Source organism: Malurus melanocephalus, unplaced genomic scaffold (genome assembly GCF_030028575.1).
Source record: "Malurus melanocephalus ecotype Western Australia unplaced genomic scaffold, MMel_1.1 scaffold_116, whole genome shotgun sequence".
Lineage (NCBI taxonomy): Eukaryota > Metazoa > Chordata > Aves > Passeriformes > Maluridae > Malurus > Malurus melanocephalus.
In genome coordinates, this window is record NW_026623348.1 from 994,408 (window position 1) to 1,015,993 (window position 21,586).

At 42.8% G+C, this 21,586-nt stretch overlaps 1 protein-coding gene across 5 annotated transcripts in view; it reads left to right on the forward strand.

The window, feature by feature from the left end:
- The first annotated feature begins 6 nt into the window (after positions 1–6).
- The window catches only part of SEMA6D (semaphorin 6D), a 29,969-nt gene continuing 8,389 nt past the window's right edge, over positions 7–21,586 (forward strand). For 3 of the 5 annotated variants that reach the window (XM_057369879.1, XM_057369882.1, XM_057369883.1), the window contains exons 1-13: positions 166–310; positions 16,183–16,339; positions 16,719–16,830; positions 17,418–17,478; positions 17,590–17,652; positions 17,739–17,840; positions 18,060–18,150; positions 18,433–18,552; positions 19,014–19,102; positions 19,858–20,075; positions 20,178–20,309; positions 20,506–20,661; positions 20,743–20,916. In XM_057369879.1, coding sequence (XP_057225862.1) covers positions 16,231–16,339; positions 16,719–16,830; positions 17,418–17,478; positions 17,590–17,652; positions 17,739–17,840; positions 18,060–18,150; positions 18,433–18,552; positions 19,014–19,102; positions 19,858–20,075; positions 20,178–20,309; positions 20,506–20,661; positions 20,743–20,916 — 1,427 coding nt within the window. In that variant the 5' untranslated portion in view covers positions 166–310; positions 16,183–16,230. Of the gene's footprint in view, positions 65–164; positions 311–16,182; positions 16,340–16,718; positions 16,831–17,417; positions 17,479–17,589; positions 17,653–17,738; positions 17,841–18,059; positions 18,151–18,432; positions 18,553–19,013; positions 19,103–19,857; positions 20,076–20,177; positions 20,310–20,505; positions 20,662–20,742; positions 20,917–21,586 lie in introns of those variants that run through there. The other 2 variants (XM_057369880.1, XM_057369881.1) reach the window with 2 other exon arrangements.

The window sequence follows — 21,586 nt, forward strand, 5'->3', positions numbered from 1 at the left end:
GACGGGGCAGCCGAAGCGGAGCTGTCGGGTTTATCCCCGGCGAAGTCCCCCCGGGGCTCTTGGGGTGAGTTGGGGCTGGCGCCGCGGCGGGGGCTGAGCCGGCCCGGCCCGGGGCTCGGTGCTGCCGGCGGGGCGAGGCGTGATTTACGGGCTCCCCGGCAGCAGCCGGGCGCTGGGAGGCAGAGGGAGCCGCGTTTCCAGCTCTCCATCAATTATGGATGGAAACAAATACTGGAGTCAGTTCTGAATTATCCCCGTGCCGCGGCGGGGGCAGCTCCGCGCCCGCCCTCCTGCCGAAAACAATGCTCAGGTGCAGAGCGGGGAAACTTTTTTTTTCTGGGGGGGGTGGGGGCGTTTCATCACTGCAGAAACCGATACAGCTGCTTTCGGGGAGTAATTAGAAAGGGTTTAAAGCCTTCTTTATTATTTATAAGGATTAATAGAAATGAAAGGTCACACAGATMTATCTAGGTGGCTATTACGCCTGTGTTTTAAAGGGCTGCGGGGTGGTCGTGCGGGGTTTTTTTATTATTTGTTGTGTTTTATCTTGTGAATTGAAAAATGCGATTAACTGCTTTAGGTTAATGTGTTGAAAATATTTTAGTTCCGGTGGATATCCCACTTGTTAGCATGAATACAGCTAGTCTTAAATTAGTGGGTTTCTGCCAATCTCTCAGTTGTTTCTTACTTCTGGTCGAGATTATGTCTGTATCACAGGCATTAGCTTGTGAGTAATTTGAGCAAAATTCAGCCCTCAGTGTGTGAAGTCGTTTGTATTTGTATGTGTGTGTAGCTTAGAATACATTTACTTGGGAGCATAGCAGCAGCAATGATGGTTCATAATGCTCACATATGTGGCACTTGCTGTACAGATGGTATTGTAGCTTATCCATGTACACACACACACACGCTTCACACATAATGTGCAGGAATTACAGCAAACTTCTTCCAGAATACTTTTCATTGCTCTGTAAATGTGTGGCTTGCTTTTTCTTTTTCTTTTTTTTTTTTTCTCCTTCCCCTTAGCTGTTTCCTTTGGGGAAAAAAGCACGCATCTTTACTGGGATACCTTTGTGCTTCAAGTTGTTGGTTTTATTAATGTTTCCCAAATATTATTTGGAGGAACAGCTTCCTACGGTCTTAGAGGCGTTTACTGCTGGTCTGTTGCTCTCACGTACAGATACTTTCACAGAGAATTTTCTGAGGTTGTCTCCTTTTTCCAAGTCCAACAGGAAGCTTATTGTAAAGCTTTGCAATTACTTTTGTGGCAAAAGAGAATAGACRTTTTTCCTGCTTTATTCACGCTATAAAATTCTGTGCACCTCTAAAGTCTACTTCAGTTCCTTTCAGTAAATTGAGCTGTACGTAATCATGYTTAATGTAGTAAGAGACGAGCATATTTTGTTATGTTGGCAGATATTGTATAAACATTTACTCTGGCTTAGATAAAAACAAATTGCCAGCTTAGTGCTCTGATTCCTTTACTATATAATTATGAACTTCAACAGTTTTTGTGTTAGCTAATATAAAACTCGGGTTTTTAAAATCAGGAAGAAAAAGTTTGTAGTAAGAATTCGTTAGGATTCTAAATTACATAGCTCAGATTTGTTTTCAAAAAGACAGCCAAAAAAGTATAACCCAGAGGCTTTACACTGGTTTATTTAACCAGCTTCTCACTTTCATCTGCACCTTTAGTTACAGTGAACCTGCCTCCCCCATATCCTGCAGTCTGTCACTACCTGTTCTCCTTTATGGTGAGATGCAACAAAGATAACATCATTTTCTGAATGTGCTTTGTGTCATGCAGGAGTGTGTGCCAGGAATACAGTGATGGCCCTGTCAAAGCTCTACAAACCAAACCAGCTGTATGGCTGCGGGTTTTTTCCCCCCAGCCTCTCTCGCCCTTTGAGCTGGACCATCTGAATGTTTCTGGGAATGGCTGAGCTGAGCTGACTGTTTAGCAGATACTTTAGCCCTTGGAGCTGTCATAACTTTGCTGTCTGTTTATGAAGAGCACACGTTTAGATAGAATGCTTAATTATAGATGCAAATCTGACTAAATTGATCTTTGATCTGATTGGTCCTGTCATGACAGATGTRTGAAGGAAAAGTCCATCATGCAAGTTCAGCTCAAAGTGTACATTAGGCATTTGTAATAATTTATCTTCTGGTCTTACTACAGTTGAKCACATTCAGATTTCACTTCTGGATTTTTATGGGTTTTAAATTCTTTGAAAAGCRTTRGTCTCAGGACTCAGTATCCTCTGAMRTCAGGTGAAGCCCAGTTAGATGGACGGAAGCTGCATGGAAATGTTGAAAGGTTGTGGTTATTTGTCCTTCTGAAAAATAAAAAGAAATTTGAAATCTGAAGTGGGATCAAGGGTGAGTATGGTCATTTTTCAAGTGTTAGAGAAGGGATGTGACAAGCGTCTTTCAGTTCTAGTCTTTCTTTGTAAGACAAAGGAAACAGTTACTTCAACAGCCTCTGTGCCTGTATWAGCTTACGTGAAGCTTACTTGTTTTGCAGTCTCTGATATTTTTCAAGGCATAGACTATGTGTTTGCTTACTGAACAGAGGAGATGATGGTTGGTTACGTATTCATATGTCCAACCTACCTCTAATTCCAGATTGATAAAATCAGAAACCTTTCCACCTGATAAAGTAATAATTTGCTCCACAAGTAATTAAGAAAAGATGGAATAAGGCGTGTTACTGGCATTGGGTAGTACAAGTTATTTTCAGACTTAGCAACTCTGTATGTAATTAAAACAGTTCAAATGTTGCTTTCGTCAAAACTGCTGCTCAAACAGATGATCTCTTCTTACGCATCCGATGAGCTACTGCAGTTACTGTTAAAATCCATCTAAGGCATTTTATTAAGCTGTTACTTGTTCTGTGAATAGCTGCTAGCCTTGAGTTCAAAAGAAAGTGGGTTCTGATTTGTTCCCATGTCGCATGGAAGAGGTGTGCAGGGAAAATAGTATTACTGYCCTTTTGATTCTGTTTGTGGAGCTCTGTGTGTTGTCTGTCATAGCCCCCTTTCCCTCCTCGTGGCTTGACAGTAATTACAGTACAGCTAATATCAGAAGTTGATTCCATTTATTCAGACAGGAAGACTGTTGAATTGTCCCACTTCCAAAGTCAAATGTTTCTGTTAACCACAGAGATCAAATCTGTAGTGCACATATATAACATATGAGTAGTATTTATAGTAGTAACTTTTCTCTTCCATTTGGCTTTTGTTAACTAACCCAGATTAGCATTTTAACAACCCTGAAGTGAACTTCTGCCATTCTTCCTGCTTGGACAGTGTGTGTAGACCATCCATCATCCTGTCCTTGGCCACAACAGGCTACTGGCTCCATAACCATTTGGAGCTACACAGAAACCATCCGACTGTGAACAGCACAGCTGGCTACAGCAATTTTTTCTTCCACGCCAGTGGCAGCATTGTCTGGCTATGGTAACTAAAGTTAACATCCAGAACGTGAAATTTCTTTCATTCTGGCATTCCTGCCCAGCCCTGCTGCAGCTTGGTGTCCGCACCTGCAGAAGGAAGGGCTGCAAAATGGCTGGGAGGAGTGAGGCAACCGCTGGACTCTGCTTTTCGAGGCTCCAGTTTGGAGACAGCAACCTGTTGTTTGGAGTGGGATKATATTAACTCTGTCTGTACTTGAGAGGGAGCGTGCTGGCTGAGTCCTGTGTGCTCTCAGTGGGCACATCAGGGTGTGCTTGGAAAGCATCAGCTAAAGAAACACAAGTTGCCACTTTAACTTAGCCACACAAACTGCCAAGGAGCACAGAAAGAAATGGAGAATTTCGGCTGTGTATTTCACACATTCTTATAGAAGCCTTTTTAGTTCCACAACGGAAACCATGTGATTTCACAGGATCTGTGCCCAGACTCTAATACTTGCTACAGATGCTTTCCTTGGTTTGTTTTGCGGATCTATGAATGCAATAGGAAAGGAGCTGTTACAGGATTTGTTGTTTTAATTCTGAYGTGTGCTGTGAAGGGCAGGTAACCAGCAGGTGAATGTACTTGTGACTCTCTGGTGATTTTAGTTGTTGAGATTTTTGCATAATTTAAATAAATCGGTCTAGCATGGCTGTCATATGCAAGCCACTGTTTTCTTGATGGAATAGAACTTTTGCTTTCAAGAGCAAAGGAGGTCAAGAGGTATTAGTGGGAAGGGAGGGGTTTGGTGGGAGTGGAGGAGAAGAGAAGTGATGGTGGAAGAGGAGGAGCAAGGAGCTCAGGCAAGCGACATTCATTCTGTCCAGAGTGGTTACAAACCTTGTAAATGAAATCAGTCCCTGGACAGCTTTGATTTATATTCTCACACTGCAGATTGGCCTTGGTCTGCCTGACCTTGGTAACATAACAGAGGTCGTATTTGCACACAGACACTTCTTGCAAAAAAGCTTTGTTGTTGCCGTTACTTTTTTTTTTTTTTYCAACTGTTGCATCTAAGAGCCAAATTGCAGCCCGTGTTTCTAATTGGTTAGGCACTGGATAAACACAGAATGAAAAGGATGGATCCTGTTCCCACAGTGGATGATTTAAAAGCAGAGGGGGCAGATGGGTACAGTCGGGCAGTGGCCTCTAGAAGCAGGAGAGCAGTGTTGACCTGCATAATCAGCAGCTTTGCTGGTTCACAAGCCACCTAAACATAGCTGAGCTGCGTGTGTCGGGGAAAAGGGGCGCACACGCTTTGGCACCAGAGGCAAAGGGCAGCTTTGAAGAGGGCCTGGGATGAGAATGAGGAGTTAATTGGCAGTTGCATGCTGGGGGGCCCTTCAAGTGTGTGAGGGACAGCGGGGAGGCAAACGCAGAGTTGCTCATCTGGAAAGGTAACGAGTGAGCAGTGGGGACCAGCATCACAGACTGGCTGCCCACCAGCGGTGGGAGTGAAACCTCAAACAAGATGAGAGCTGATCAGCTGGTCACTCAGCTCAGYTATTACTGCGATAATGGGCTTTTCTTAATCTGAGCTGCATAGTTCATCTTCCCTTTACCAAATGGTCATGGCAGCTGGGACTCTGCTTTCTCAAGCAGCAGTAAAGTACTAGCTCACACCTCTGTTGGGTAGGACCTTCCTCAGAGCTTTGCTGCTGTGGGAGACAAAAGGTATTTCCCTCAAGTGCTGCTGCCTCSCTTCCCAGGCGTGCGGATGGGCTGGTGGTGGGCAGGGACTGCAGCACCAGCACAAAGTGTTGCTGCTATTTCTGTGTCTGTCTATCATGGCAGATGCACTTTGGGGTCAAAAGAAAATCTTCACACTTGTATGTCAAGCCCTTGTTTGTGTTGTGCCCCCATTTAGGCACCCCCTTCCTTTGCTGTGTGAACACTTCCACATCCCATCAGGCCGTGTAACCATCGTGGTTTGGGAGACCACAGAGAAGAAAAATGCATATTTAATTTTTGCAAAAACCTCAGTGTATAGTTAAGGCTACAGTATTAAAATCTGAACTGGTGTTTGAATGTGGCCCAGCAAGAGGGTGTGACTGTCCCTGTTGCTGTGATGGTGGCTGAAGCCAGAAAGGGCTGCTGGCAGTGTGTGCTCCCCCAGCAGTGCAGCTTTGGGGAGTGAATACCCGAGCACTGCCTGGTGGCTCAGAGCCCTGTGGAAACAACTTGAACCAACCAAGGCAGGAGAGAGCCCCCTGGCTCTTCAACAATTGTCCAAGGGCCACCTTTGGCACCCCTTGCACATACAGCTTTTTGTGTACTGCCACCTGGGGACCAGTGCCCAAAAGAAGGGAATGGATAACAGAGGAAAAGCAGTAGTGGGAAAGCTGTCAACAGTRTGTGAACAATGTCCCCAGGTGTCTCATGAAAGGAGTTATGAGGGAGGGGGCAAATAATCATGCAGAGTTGAGTGGTTTCTTTCAATTTACAAACTTCTCTCTGTGACAGTTTCTTTAACCCAGCACGTGTTTATCAAAGATTAACACCGAAAAGCCAGTAATTTGTTTTTGCTCGGTAAATCATATTTTCTTCATAAAGTAAACGCTGCATGGATATTTTTAGCATTATGTAGGCTTTTTTTCCTTGATGATAACCTCAGACAAAAATAATCAAATCTCATGCTTTGGGGATTAATCTGATTTCCTGCAAGCGTATGGATAGAATTTTTTTTTGGTCTTATGTACCACTATACAGGTTTTACAATGAGAGTGGATTATGGCTTCTTCCCCCCCTCCGCCGTCCCCGTCCCCAAAAACATCAGGTTTTCATCCTCACAAAAAATATAACAAATACTGCTCGTGGCTGAACAGTGGTCTTCAGCAGCAAACTGTGCCAGCACGAGCCTAAATGTTTGGTGCAGATGGATAAGAAAAACAGTCCTGCAGACGTAAATTGCGTGGGGGTTAGGTATGATTATCTTGTCATGTTGTTACACTGGCCAATATTATTAGTGACAACTCAAGGATTTAGGGAAACGTTGTACTTGTGCTGGGATCTGGCGAGGCCGGTGTGGAAGAGAATGGGACAGGCTCTAATATAAAGCTTTAAAGCCCTAAGTCTCGTTCCCTGATTTGCCACAGATTTCCTTCTGACCTTGATTCAAACACTTGCAGTCCATATGTTACTGATTTGAATGGTTGGGGTTTTTTTTAATTTTTACTTTAAAAGGTCTGATCTATGACTTCTCTGTGGTTCACTAGTCAAAATGCCAAAGTATTGTGATGCAAATATTTCCCTGTCTTGCCGAGTGAATGTTATCAGGCGGTGATGGAGCTTAGGTAAAAGAGAGGAGGGTGAGCTGATGCCCAGCACAGCTGCCTTCAGTTGCAGACACTGCCGTGGGTGGGCTCTGCAGGCTGTGTTTGGTCTGTGGAAAGCGGGCACTTCTGTGGTGCAGAGCTCCCCAAACAAGATCAGCACAGGGATGTGCCCAAGATGGGGACCCAGGGCAGGATGGCCATGGCTGCACAGTGTAACTTCCCTTACTGCATTGAYACCAATTTAATAACTTCAACAGACTGTAGGGCAAACAGTCAGCCATGTCAATTTCTGAACTAATACAGCTRGTTTCTAAAGAAATTAAAATAAAATTTTCACCACCACTCTGCATTTCTCATAAGCCAGGTCCCCCCAAAAAACCCTCAGCACAGGCACCTCTCAAGCGTATCCCGGTCCCTGTGACCATTCCCTGAGTCTCACAGCTTGAGCACTGCTGTTCCCCCCTCTCCCCTGTGAATATGTATATACATACATTTACAAATACACACTTGGAGACTACAAAAGCAGCAAATGTGATAATGTGATCCAACTGTTCAGTGCTAGGCTCGAAAGAAGTATTTTTCTGCCATTATGTGAAAATTTAGCGTGACTGGAACAGAGTCTGCATTTGATTAGGCAATTTAAGAAATGGAAGAGACTTCATACTGTAGGGCAGTGCTGCAAAACAATTGCTCGGAACATGTTCTAAAATTGGTTTGCCTTCACCAGATTTCCATGTGTTTCTGCATGACATCTCAAATGAAAGTATGAGCAGTCACGTGGCAAGTGACAGCATTTTGGTATTATGGTGAATAAAGGCAGCAGTTTAAACAATTACTCCAAATCCTGAGAAGACTTTGAGATTTAAAAAAAAAAAAAACCAACAAACAAGAAAACAAAACTCTCTATTTACTGTCAGCCTGGGAAAGACATTTCAGAACACATCTTTTCAGTGGCATAGTTRATCTTTAATCGTAACAAGATAATAGTAATAGTTAACTTTGAGCTCAAGCTTCCTTCAGGTTTTCATGCCTGTGTTTTGTCCACGTAATTGATGGTGCCCAGGAAAGGGGCAGAGCACATGCTTTGCATATACAAATAGGTAGCTGGGTGGCCAGCTACCAGATTTGTCCATGCAGAAAAACCAAGAGTAGTTAAAAACACATTGTTCCCCAGTGCCTGTAGGCAGTATTCTTGCAGGCAAGGCTGGCTGACTATTCCAGCCCTGAGAATGGCATGCTGGTAACACCAACACAGTGTATAAGATCTCTCAAGTGCTTCTTGCCAGTTGAGTCTCCTGTGTCTYCCTTTACATTTTCTGCAGCCATTTACTTTCTCTCTGAAGTGAGAGCAGTGACATGCAGCAGCCTTTTCCCCAGCAGCAGCAACTCCAGCAAGGCACAGTGCTGAGATGCTGGAGGGATTTTGTAGCAGGGGAGAGCAGTGGGTGAAAAAAAGTGATGCTTTCTGGAAAGAGGTTGACAGCAACATTGTCTGAGGCACAGCCTGTTGAACAGCAGATGTGCCCTTTCCACAGTGCAAATCCCTTTTTTCTTCGTCTGCCCTGCTTGTTGGGGSATATTTTTTCCCCAAAACCTCCCTTCCATTTCAAAACATCCCATTCACTTCATCCAGTAGGCAAACCCGGGGTCCAGCCAGGGCTCAAACGGGCAGCACCTATCTCAGGATCAGGATCAGGGCTGCAGTCCTGCTCAGGGGGAAGGAAGGAAGGCTGCTTTCTGTGGGGCTGGGAGACAGCAAACCCGGGGTGCTGCCAGCACTCCCTTGGCTGTGGCGTCAGCTGGACTTGTGCAAGTTGTGCCTGAGTCCTTCATTATGTCCTCACCTGCAAGTACTGGTTTCTACCTGTCTCAGGGCTGCCTTATCAGATGGTGTCTGATCATGCTGAAATGAGTGGCAGTTCTGCTATGTAAATCATGTTGTGCAGGCTTCCAGGAAGAACACCGACTTCCTTTGCTTCCAGCAYTCTCTTGCACTTGGAGCCAGCCTTCCTAGAGGGAGGAATTGGGTCTAGGTTGTAGGGTTTTGTTTGAGACCAAGGGGGGCAGTTTGGGTGTTACTGAACATCCAGGCCTGTGTGTACTACTGTGGGTAACTAGGTCTTTGCCAGTATGGTTTAAGGGTTCTCCCTCATTTTCTGGATCGAAGTATTTTGGTCTAAAACAAAAGCATCAGACACCTCTGACACAGCTGGGAGCTGAAGGTGCTCGGGATTTCACCCTGAACACAGCTGCTCAAAGCAGAGTGGCTCTGCTTTCCTTGGGTTGGGGTCAGGCAGGGGTGGGAGTTCCTGCTACCAGAGCTGCCCATGGGCAGGAATTAATGGAGGAGGATCAGTGCTGGGAGTGTGGAACAAAAGTCAGTACTGACATTCTCTGCACCAGTGCGTGGACACTTCCATAAATAAATTGAGTATATCCTAGGGCAGTCCCAGTTGGGCATGAGCAGTTTGAGTTAATGAAATGCAGGTCTGCTTAAATGGTGAATCCAGAGCACTGCTGAAGTTAAAGTACCTTGCACTCCGTCACCCATCGCCCAACCCTGGCAAACTTGCAAGGAAAGCGTCCTGCAGGAGCTTTGCAAAACAGAGCAGATTGTGAGCTGAAATCAAAGGTTGGTTTCAGGTGCAGGACTTTTTGTCAGTCATGTAAGGGAAGGTAGTTAACATTCAGTCTCAAAAATTAACTTAAAATAACCATAATTGAGGCAATCACTTACAGTTTGCTCAGTATTTTATTTCCTTTCCTGCTGAAACTATCTGGTGTTCAAGTAAATTTTTGATCACAGGAGAATTTAGCCCTCAAAGTGCTTCTAATCAACCACTAAACACTTGCATCATTAAAAGTCACCCCATCCATTTTGCAAGCATTCTGTCAGCTCGTTCTAGAGCAAGAGGGGTGCGCTTGCTGAAACGTTCAAAGCCTGCAAACAACTGAAGTGTAGCTGGCAGTGCCATAAGCCAATTAAGATGAAAGCTGTGATACTCAGTGGTAGGGTTTCATCACTTTAATATTAAACTATCTTTTTTTACTTAGGCATAGATCAAGAGGTGTTAATGCAGAATCCTTAAAAGAAGTCAAGTATTATCTTAAAATAACAGACCTGTTATTTGCACTTTCATGCTCAATTAATATCTCAGCTCTAAATATCCTAAATTTTTTCTTCAGAGCTGCAGACTTTAAAGTTATAGAAAGTCAGGATGGCTGCATACTGCATACTTTAAAATTGGGTGTACTTTTGAAGGACAGAAAGAGTTTTTATTACCTATTCATTCATACAAAATCATTCTGCACATTCCTAAAAGAGACTACAAGAATCAAGCACCTTTCTTTCATTATAGCCATAAATATTTTCCTGTRTTATTTGATAATTAGCTGAAACAATCTGTTACCAAACTCCACAATACAGATTTATCACATCAYAGACAATCTCCAAGATTTGAACGTTCAGTAAACCCCTGTGTCAGGCATTGCCTTCAGGAACTTTATTGAAGTGARCCTTCATTAGAAGAAACACATACTGGAATGACATTAGAAAGAAATGTRAAGACTATCACACTCACATTGATGCTGGCTGTTGTGTCCCTGTTTTGGGATAATGCAATGGCATCGCTGGGAAACCTATGTATAGATCTGACCTAAAATGGGAATCGAATCCCCTGCCTTTCGTGTGATAACTACTGATACAGATTTTTCAGGCAAATGTTGCATTCTGTGTGGAATACTTTCTGGCTTGTAAGCAAATGACTCATCATATGCATTTCACACAGTAAGACAGAAAAAAMCACCAAGACAAAAAAATAGATGGGAGAAAGAATTGTTTGTTCCCCCTCTACAGTCCAAGGCACCAGACTCTGAGGCATGCTGGTCTTATATTTTGACTTAAATAGTATAAAAGGTCTTCATTTTCCTATTTTGATKACCAAAACACACGTTGGCCTGGTTTCCCCAGTGTGTGGCTCGGTTCTGGAGCTGTTTTGTTCCAGTCACAGCAGGGATTAGGTGCTATTCAGAGTGAATGTTCAGGTGCATCCATGGTTGCCAAYGTGTACATTTCTACAAATCTAGGATGCCCCTGAAGGCACCCTGTACCACCTTCATATATTTTCTTCTGTTTATCTTCTGAAAAGATTGACCTGGTTGACAAAGCAAAATTGAGCARCAGTTCTGTCCTCAGCACTCACTGGGAGCTGTGCTCTCTCTGCAGYGGCTCAAGAAGTTGAGTTTCTCCCACCTGGCAGCAGTTACCACCAGCAAGTAAACTCTAAACTCAGGTGCAAATCCTTAGCACCCTGGAGTGGAGTCACTGCAGCAGCCTTTTAACTTCATGAAGCCCAGAATTCRAGCCATACCCTTTTCAGGTAGTGTTCTTTAACCTGCTGTTAGTAGACYGTAAATGATTTGTACATCAAAAGATAATCCCTGAGGCTGCAGTAAACAAGATTTTTAACCTTTCTACACTACACTTTGCATCCAAAAAGGAAGGGGAGAGATGTTAAACACAAGTAAGTTCCAATTCAGCCTTTATTTGGTTGCAGGTGGAATCCATGACTTGTTCTAGTCTGACAACAGATCTTTGTTGCTTGAGTGTTCCTCTGATTAAAGAGCTCCAAGGCACTGCTTTGGCATGGGGCACAGGGCCCTGAAGCCACTGTCCAGGGGTGCCCTGTGACCCTCAGCAGGGCTTGTCTCAGGAGATCAGTGGAACTTGCACAGGATCAGCTTTGCCCTGTGTCAGGAGCTGAAGTCTCAGCTCTAGGCCCTGAGAAACCTGTTGAGCATCTGTGAACAGGCAGCAATMAAAGATTTCTTGTTTTGTTTTGTTTTAACCTTTACCTTATTGTTAGAATGGTTTCATGCTCAAAATTTCAGAAAGAAATCTTTCATCTGAGGAAGACACTAGTCAGTTCCTTTGCACTAATTAGTGCTCTCAGGGAGCCATTTRCATGCAGGAAGGAACAGGACAGCAGGGATTTCCTGATCTGTCCAAGTCCAGGCAGTTGGGATTGGGGGAAACCACATCAACATAAATTGACTAAGCTCAGCATATTGCTAATCAATTCTGCCTGTCCCCCCTCAACATTATGTCTGATTTGTACTTCCGAGCACAGAGGGGATCCTTGGTCTCACCTRACAGCCTGAGTCTGCTGGAGGAGGAAGGTGATGTAGTCATTTGCTCAGCTTTTATTATTCCAACCCTTTCCTCCATTCCTTGCCAAACTCCCCACAAGTGAGCTAACTTTTARGATGTATCTTTTGTTCTGACCTGTCTTGAACTTGAGCCTGGATTTGCTGTACTGCACTTGGGTCTGTGATTAGCATTTTGAGAAGCATTTATTGTGTTAGGAGATTTTTAAGATTTTTTTTTCCCAGTAAGTAGAAGATATTGCAACAGTCTGGTTTGAAGCCATTTTATATGTTGCTTCTCCCCAGCTGGCTGAATGCCCTTTCCCTTCCCCCTTCTCTTTTACGTGGCAGTGCACGGAAAGATGATTGATGGAGCGTCACCAGTACGTTGTCAAAGGCTGGAGTAGATTAATGGGCAAGAAACACCAGCCTGTTCCCCTTCATGTGTGATTGTTTGAAGGTAGGCTCATATTTTAACAGAAATTATATCCTGCTTCTCTGGATTCCCCCAATCAGGAATTGAAGGATGGGWTTTCTAGCTGAGATTGAAAGGTGGCAGCCACAGAGCCAGTTTATTACTTGGGACAACTGCCTGCCTCCCATCTGACCAACAGCATCTCCCTTGGGGCCTGCTCCAGGCAGCTCACTCTCCTCCCTAACAAGGTGCATTTTTGCCACCAGTTAACATTTACAGCTCTAGCTCTTTCTCCTTGCAGACACAACTCATTATGGCATAGGCCGAGTGGCAGAGGAGCTCTGATCTGATCTGATCCTCAGCTTTCCACTGAGGGACACCAGTCTGTGCCCGTGCTGCAAGGAAGGAGCACATCTGACCCCAAGCAGCTCACAGCCTTTGAAAAGGCTYTTTTGGGTGCTTGGCCTTGGTCATACATTCAGCCTTGATCTGTGCCTCAATTCCCTATCTGTAAAAGAAGGATAGCAATATGGTAATTTCCRAACATTGCACTTACCATGCATTGTTTTCTAGCAGAAATGCTAGGAATGCAATTTATAAGAGAAATTAATCAAAGACTGGGCTGAATCCTGGCGGAAGAAAATAATCAAACCCAGAGTATGAATGTTTTCTGCATTTTCTTGAAGGTAGACACTGCCAGCATTTCGTAATCAGCTATTCCAGTCCTAACAGATATTTCAGCATTGTTATTTGCAGTCCCCAGTAGTGGCCTCCACTAAAAGGTTTGAATGTGGCAGGAATTACGTCTTTCACACCAGCCTATCTGTGTCTACCAGAAGGCTACACCTGGCTGTCATAAACCCCTGCTCCAAGGGCTAGATGGARCCCATTTTTCTGATTATCCAGGAAACAGCTGTTCTTCCCAGTTTATTCTCTCTTCAGTGGTTCTGATCTCAAGCCTGTGTCCAACCAGATAAAASCTGCATTTTAGAGCCTCTTGAAGCAGGTACATTTTCTTTTTCATATGTAGCTGGAAATCAGAGCTACTGTTACTATTCTTGTAATAATTTTACAAGACAAATAATAAAGAAATCTGCGTTTCTTGCCTGGCTGCTGAGAAGTGATTACCTGTGGTTTGCTGATCCAGTGCAGCTCTCTGTGTGCTTTTCTGTCTTGTTGTGACAAAGGTCTGTGCTTCATGCAGGGTTATTTCTTTGATAGAGATTTGTGACAGATGATGTTTAGCTTGAAAAGATTGCTGAACATAACAATTCCTGCCCTGTATGTTCCCAGAGTTCATCTCTGGAGTATCCTCAGATGTTTGAGGGTTTTCTGGGGAAGACATGAATGTGAGTTTGTTTCTGCCCTGTATGCAGCCTCTAGGGAAGCATATCCTGTGGATTTACATTTACAAAATTTCACATTCTTCTAGGGAGTTTGATATCCTGCCTGAAATTTGAATCTGTTTGACATAATTGATGCTGTCTTTGTTTACCTGACATTTCAGCTTTCGTGACAGTTTGCTGTGTATTGGCCATGATAATCATGACCTAAAAATGAATTGCCCTTTGACAATTGTGACCTGAAAACAAAAACAAATTGGCCTTTTTTCTGCAGCCATTTCCTGGAGTTCAGAAATCAGTATCTGCGTGTGTAAGACAGGTTACACAGAAGTTTTGTGATTGTCACYCCAGTCAATTCTTCCCAGATGAACATTGGAAAGAAAGAGAATTCTGAAAAAGAAACCTCCTTTTACATGTCTGTGCTTTGTTCAGGTGGAACTTGTACAGTTTGCAAGTTGTGTGCAGGGTCTCTTTGAGTCATAATGTGGGCCACAAGCAGCCTCATCTTCTATTCTAACTGCAGCCTTCATGTCTGGGAGAGCTTCTTGTTCTTTGGCAATTTGTATTCATTTGTTCTCCAAGAAAACAAGGCTTCAGGGAGGACTTTTACTAAGCACCTTATAGATGTTACTGTGCACCGACTCAACGTGCAGTTTATGTGTCTCCCCTTTCTCTGTCACTGGAAAGGGAGTAGGTTGGACATTTGAAGCCTGCTTTTCTCACAAAAAGACTAAAAAAAAAAAAAAAATTGTGTAAGCATTAATGATTTGTTATTGTGTCTGGGAGCCACAGTGCTGCAGGACTTTGCTCTAATGGTGCTTTCACAAGAAAGAACTAATTTGACTAACTTTATTAATTCCAGTTTGTTTTAAGTTTGCTCATTAGTAATTTAACGCAAGATGCTTCAGCTGAAGAGGCCATGTCAGGACAAGGAAGAGCAGAGGGAAAGTGCCAGGAATCATTAGTGTTTATTAACCACTGCACTCATCAATCTTGACTAAGAGCACAGCCCATTCGTTCTGGACTGGTGGACTGAGATACAGAAATATTATTAACGGTGGAAAATGCCTCTTTCCAGGTCAGTCTGTAATGGGYAGGCATCCAGACAACACCCCCGCCCCCATCCCCAAATGTTCCCAGCCTTTCAGCTGGTCTCCTCACACTCCAGCCTGAAGTGACAGCTCAGCAGCCTCTGGAAGGAGGAAGCCCTGCCCCTAGCCAGCCATAGCATCAATTAACAAATACAGCACTTTCGTCCCCCATAAGCATTACTGAAAGGTTAAGTGTTGTTATGAAGGGGTTTTTTAATTGCTTTTCAAATTATTAAATGATTAATACTTTTGTGCTTTGCTGGATCAGGTCTGGCACTTTGTGTTGGCAACATGTTCCTCTCACTGAAAGTCTTGAAATGTTGAAATGGAAAGGTTTCTCTTTTTTCTGTTTAGACAAAGCATTTAATAACCAATTTCAGCAACTGCACGGCACTGAGCTGATGACTCAGAGCTCTGACCTGTGAATCAGGGCTGAATGAATGCCTCCAAAAGGTTGGAGGAGGGAATAATACCACATTTGCCAGGTTTCTAATGAGAAATATGACCCTTGCCCAGTCCACTTGCAGTCATTAAGGATCACATTTCACTTTGAGATGTGTTTTCTTGCATCCTACCCAAATTGCAACTTGAGTAGTTACATTCTTCTCACTAAAATATCCCTGTGGTTTAATTGAAGAAGTTATGTTTCCCTTTCTCTCTTAAAAGCTTTGTTGTGTAATGTTGTGGTGCTGTCGTGATCAGTGCTGTCTAATCTGCAGAGCACACACACAAAACCCCAGTGAACACCTCTGAAGCCTCCGACAGTAACAAATGGAATGAGGGGGAAAGTGGCATCTTGGGAAGGAGGTTAGACATTGCCTCCCTGTTTGGGTCTCTTGCCAGCCTTGCACAGTGTGTGACAGCACTGTCACACGGCAGGAGCAGCATTCTGCATTTGCTTTGCACATGTGGAAGTCACTGCTCAAAGCAAGCATCAGGTCTGTGACTATGGGTGTGTTGGATTTAGCCCTGTGATGGCACAGCCTGGAAACAAGAARCGACATTAAAACACAGCATGGATGTTCAGACACATTGTGTATGTCTTGATGTTTTGTGGATGAGATTTAGGTACTTTACGGGAAAAGGGTTTGTGTTGGATGACATTCAGTGATTGAGGGGATGGAAAGAGATTGCAGTTTAATTAAAATTCTAATCCCAAGTTTGACAGGTTTTTCTTACCAGGTCAACAGCCTGGCATGTTCTGTTTCTGATTCTGTGAATTAAATGGGCTGACAGTCGTCAGCTTCTTCAGAAATGCCCGTAAATCCAGCTAAAAATTAGCAAACATCAGTAATTTCAGAGCAGCTTTGAGCAGGGCTGTGTCACGCAGCAGTTTCTCATCAATGTCCACTGYTGCCAATGCTCAAATAAAGAAGAAMCCCCTTTTCTTCTGCAGCAGGAGGTCATGTTGAGTGTGTCCTGCTGCTGCAATCTCTGTGTTGTGTCCATTCGCAGGTAGCTGAGCAGTGTTGCTGCCCCCGCAGCGCTCCGCTGTCCCCAGCCATGCGGTTTCCCGTGCTCTGTGCCTTGGTGACACTGCTGAGCCTGTCCCGCTGCCGCGCTGTCAGCTTCCCCGAGGACGAGGACCCCATYAACGTTGTGGATTACCATTGTGAGTTCCGTGCAAGTGCTGCTAAACACTAGGGRAAAAGTTCTAAYRTGGGGGGGKTTTCCTTCCTSCMCMCCCMSMSCYSKGRRAWWKAAAAAAAAAAAATCTGATTCCTTTCAAATTGAAATGTGTTTACTGGCATTGTATCTTTAATAGAACACTTAATCATTTTCTTAAAAAAGCAATCAGAAATACAGCAATAACTTCAGGAAAAAGAACATTTGCTGACATTAGCCATCTTTTCCTCATTTATATTCAACACATTACTCAAGGAATTTAGTTTAAACCCTTCTACACCTAGTATATACAGCTAATCAATGCCATATATTGATTCTTTAGCTCTATAATCCTGAGTGATGGTGTAGCCCATTTTTACTTGCAGATTCAAGGCAATATCCAGTATTTAGAGGACGCCCTTCAGGCAATGAATCTCAGCACAGACTGGACTTCCAACTAATGCTGAAAATTCGAGACACACTTTATATCACTGGCAGGTAATTTTCCTTCACTCAGTTCATTAGATTAAAATTCTTTTCTCTTCTGGTTTTGGATTTATGTGTAAAATTCATTTAGAAAAATGTGCAGAATATGATAAAAATTARAATTGGGGCAGGAGTTCCCAGAGAAATATACCATATCTATGGCTAGTGCATGAAAATTGGATTTGAAGGCTGCAGTTACTGTAGTTAAGCTAAAACCAATGATCAAATGCTCTTTTCCCTCTTTTATATGACTGCTCTACCTAATAAAAACCTCTCCTGATCATTTAAACTTGGACTGACACATCAGGGTTRTAGGAACTGAGRATAACACACTTGCATATTTACAGCCCAGGTTASTCCTCAGCAGAATGGGCAGACAGGGATGGACAGCTGGACGCTGCAGATGCTGTCTCAGGACCACAACAATAAAAATCCAAACCACCCTATGTTGCCCATGAACAACCTTCTCCCATCTGCATTAAACACAGAAAATCCATAAGCATTGGTCCAACACAGCATTCTGAAAGCAGAATTAGCTTATCAAATAAAGAGACAACAGAATTAATGAATTTACTGCTATCTTTTTGCTCTACAAACAGGGACCAGGTTTACACTGTAAACTTAAATGAAGTTCCAAAATCAGAAGTTATCCCAAGCAAGGTGAGTAGATGCATGCTGGAAAGGGAGAGGTATTTTCTTTGGTTTTGATGGGTTTTTTAAGCATTCATGTGGCAAGGAATTCAAATGTTCCTTTCTGGTCTGCTTTAACAGAAATTAACATGGAGATCAAAGCAGCAGGACAGAGAGAACTGTGCTATGAAAGGCAAACATAAAGTAAGTTTAGCACATTATAGAAAAACAGCACTAGTATTTATTATATACATGGAGTTCGTGATTAATACATCTTACTCTCTTTGCAGGATGAATGCCATAACTTCATTAAAGTCTTTGTTCCAAGAAATGATGAGATGGTGTTTGTCTGTGGAACAAATGCATTTAACCCTATGTGCAGATACTATCAGGTAAGGGTATTGAAGRTGCCATTAATCTGTTCTGGTTTTGCTTGCACTGGTTCTGCCATARCAATCACATCCAGTGTGACTGGAGAGTGCTTCAAGGTGAAATAAAAACAGACAGAAGCCAGCATGCTGAATTAAGTTTTGTGGAAAGACAATGTTATGCTTTTGTGCCAGTGCACAAAATAGAAATGACACTGTCACCCATTTATTTTTCTTCTCTAGTTGAATACATTAGAGTATGATGGGGAGGAAATTAGTGGTTTGGCAAGATGCCCATTTGATGCCAGACAAACCAATGTCGCCCTCTTTGCTGGTAAGAACTTTTACTTGTAATGAGTCTAAATGATTAATGACACCAAAGGAGACAGAGCTTTTAAAGCRAGCACAGGAAAAGCTAAAGGTGTCATGATGCCCCTGCTCTTAAATTTTTTAAAGGACCTCCAAAGGATTAGAAGTTGACCTGTTAATAAATAGGTTACACCAATCTGGGGAAGTGTGGCAGTAAAGAAATGGGGAAAAATACAGAGAAATCTAGTCAGAATTCTCTAGATTATTAAAGGCCTCTTAATAACCATGTTTTCAACTTCCGTTTTAGATGGAAAATTGTATTCGGCAACAGTAGCAGATTTCCTGGCAAGTGATGCTGTTATTTATCGCAGCATGGGGGATGGATCTGCCTTAAGAACAATAAAGTATGATTCCAAATGGATAAAAGGTAATTTGGGGAGTATTTTCCTATACACATGGCAAATGTAATCTCAATGGCACAGAAGGTCAGGTAATTCACAGCCAGCATGGTTTACACATATGCTACAATGTCAGCATGTATGAGGCTTTCAGAATAGTRTAATTATGATCAAAAAGCTGCTTAATGCAAAAAAAAAAGGCAACGTTTTTGTTAAATGATTCAGTAACTGAATTTGCAATAACAAAATACCTTAGCTGAAATACAGTTTCTGTGAGGCCTTTTTACAGTCCATTTGCCAAYGCTAAAGACTTCAAGTTGATTTAAACTCCAGTGCACTTCTATTGGGACATCCTAAAGTGTCTGGAAGACTGGAGCTCMCATTGGCTGGTGTGGCCCTGGGGAGGAGCCACCAAGTCTCACTGAGTTCTCACTGTCATGTGCCCATYGAGCAGTTCTTTGAAGTAACTTCTACTTGCTCTTTCTTACAGAACCACACTTCCTCCATGCCATAGAATATGGGAACTACGTTTATTTYTTCTTCCGAGAAATTGCTGTAGAGCACAACACCTTAGGCAAGGTCAGTATTATCACCATGAGCTGTTGAGTCATAGCAGAACGTGCTTATCCTAAAACAGCACAGGAACAAGTACAGTTTGTAGTATGGAGGAGGAACTAGGACAAAGCTYGCACAGTTTTCCCATCATTATAATTTACAGGAAAGGGAAAAAAGGAGGACTAGAGCAGTGCATTCTTCAACCAAAAAGCTGTTTGTGTTCTCCAGGCCTCAYTGTTTGTAGGCTCACTACAGGTGCCTTTCAATGTGCTGTTGYCTTAGTGCTGATGTTGCCTTAACTCTTGTGGCAAGTAATGGAAAAGCTGAGGGTGTTTTCACGCTTATTAAACAAACAAAACAAAACAAMACAAAAGGAGAGTTTGAAAGAAGTTTCTCTAACGTCCCTGGATATTGAATAATTCAGTCATGTCAATACAGAGTATAGTACTCATGCCTGACTATGGAAGGATATTCTACAATAAATTATTAAATCCCTTACACATGGTTAATTAAAGTCTTTAAATCTCACTAACAATATGATTTAGAAGGCGAAAAGGGTGGGGGCAAACTGTGGAGATGCATTTGCTTGGTGATACATTAAGATGCATGTGCACTATGAGCTGAACACCATTTGCTTTCATCTTCTCTGTGCAGATAAATGGCAGCTTCCTTTTAACAATATTATATTTAGAGTTTTACAAAGAGCTCAGAAACGAGCACTGTTTCCCTTGCATCTCTCAAGCCTCTCKACCTTTTTCTTTCTTTATTGCCCTTCATAGGCTGTGTATTCTCGTGTGGCACGCATATGCAAAAATGACATGGGGGGCTCCCAAAGAGTCCTGGAGAAACACTGGACATCCTTTCTGAAAGCTCGGCTCAACTGCTCAGTTCCTGGGGATTCATTTTTCTACTTTGATGTCCTGCAGTCTATCACAGACATCATACAAATCAACGGAGTGCCTACTGTTGTTGGTGTATTCACCACACAGCTCAACAGGTGAGCAGCCTTTCATCAGAGGTAGTTCTCTGGTTCACTCTTACACTGAAATTGGTGCCATTGTAATCTTGAGCTCTTGCAACTATTTTTCTAATTTTACAGCATCCCTGGTTCAGCAGTGTGTGCTTTCAGCATGGATGACATTGAGAAAGTCTTCAAAGGGAGGTTTAAAGAACAAAAGACTCCTGACTCTGTTTGGACAGCTGTACCTGAAGACAAAGTACCAAAGCCAAGGTAAAAGGTTCTTACTCATGGTGTCATAAATTCATCCTTATAACGAGCTACCTTAAATCAGCTGCACTTTTGAGTGCCTAGTTGGGTAAAACCCAAAGCAGAGCTTGACGCTTTAGCCATAAGGATGCTCATTAACCGGCTGCCTTCTCTCATTAACTAAAATATCAAGAGGGAAACAATGTTGTTCTCATTTCAGACCTGGCTGCTGTGCAAAACACGGCCTAGCAGAGGCTTACAAAACCTCCATTGATTTCCCAGACGAAACACTCTCCTTCATCAAATCTCACCCTTTGATGGACTCAGCTGTTCCCTCAGTCACTGAGGAGCCCTGGTTTACCAAAACACGTGTCAGGTACGACACTTCAAAAGTAACACCTGTGAAAAGGAAAACAAGAMGACTTGCTGCTAATGATGTACCCTTTGGTCTTGCTAGATACAGATTAACAGCAATAGCTGTAGACCACGCTGCTGGACCCTACCAGAACTATACAGTCATATTTGTTGGCTCCGAAGCAGGAGTAGTACTTAAAATCTTGGCAAAGACCAGGCCTTTTTCTTTGAATGACAGCATATTGCTGGAAGAGATTGAAGCATATAATCATGCAAAGTAAGTATTACCAGAACATCTAAGCTCTTCATCTAGTCCTTGGTACCTAGCTAAAAAAGATTATGGTAAACCAGCTCATTATCACCAACATCATCGTTGTTCATCTTTTCATCTTGTTCCTCATGTTGAATAATCCAAAAATATTTGGTCACTTGCCATTTTGTATGGGTTGAATGAACAAACTAATTCCACTCCAGTGACGTCAGGGACACAGTCTAATTCTCCTGCAAATACTTTTGAAACGTCAGAAGTATTTGCTGATGTGAAAAAGAAATGATCTGTGCTTATCTTGAGGGTTGCTCAAGAGCAACCAATAGTGTATAACCTATATCTGATCATTTTAAACTTGTTTATTTTTTGGCACAAAGAATKTGGGAGTGGAAGCATTCCAATTAGACTCTACAGGCATACAATACAGGACTCCTCTTCTGCTCTGCACGATATTTATGCTGACTGAGAGAACAAAGMAAATGGATTTGGACTTTTTTTCTCTACATAGTTCAGTGAACTTGTCACCTAGCTGTTAACAGGAGCCGGAAGCTGGCATTTGATAACCCAGAGGTTTAGCAATCTCTCAGCAAAAAGTAGTAGGTTACATTTACAAATGTGAGTTGAGTAGCTACACAGACAATAAATAGTTTACTGCACGAAGTACTACAGTCATTAAATA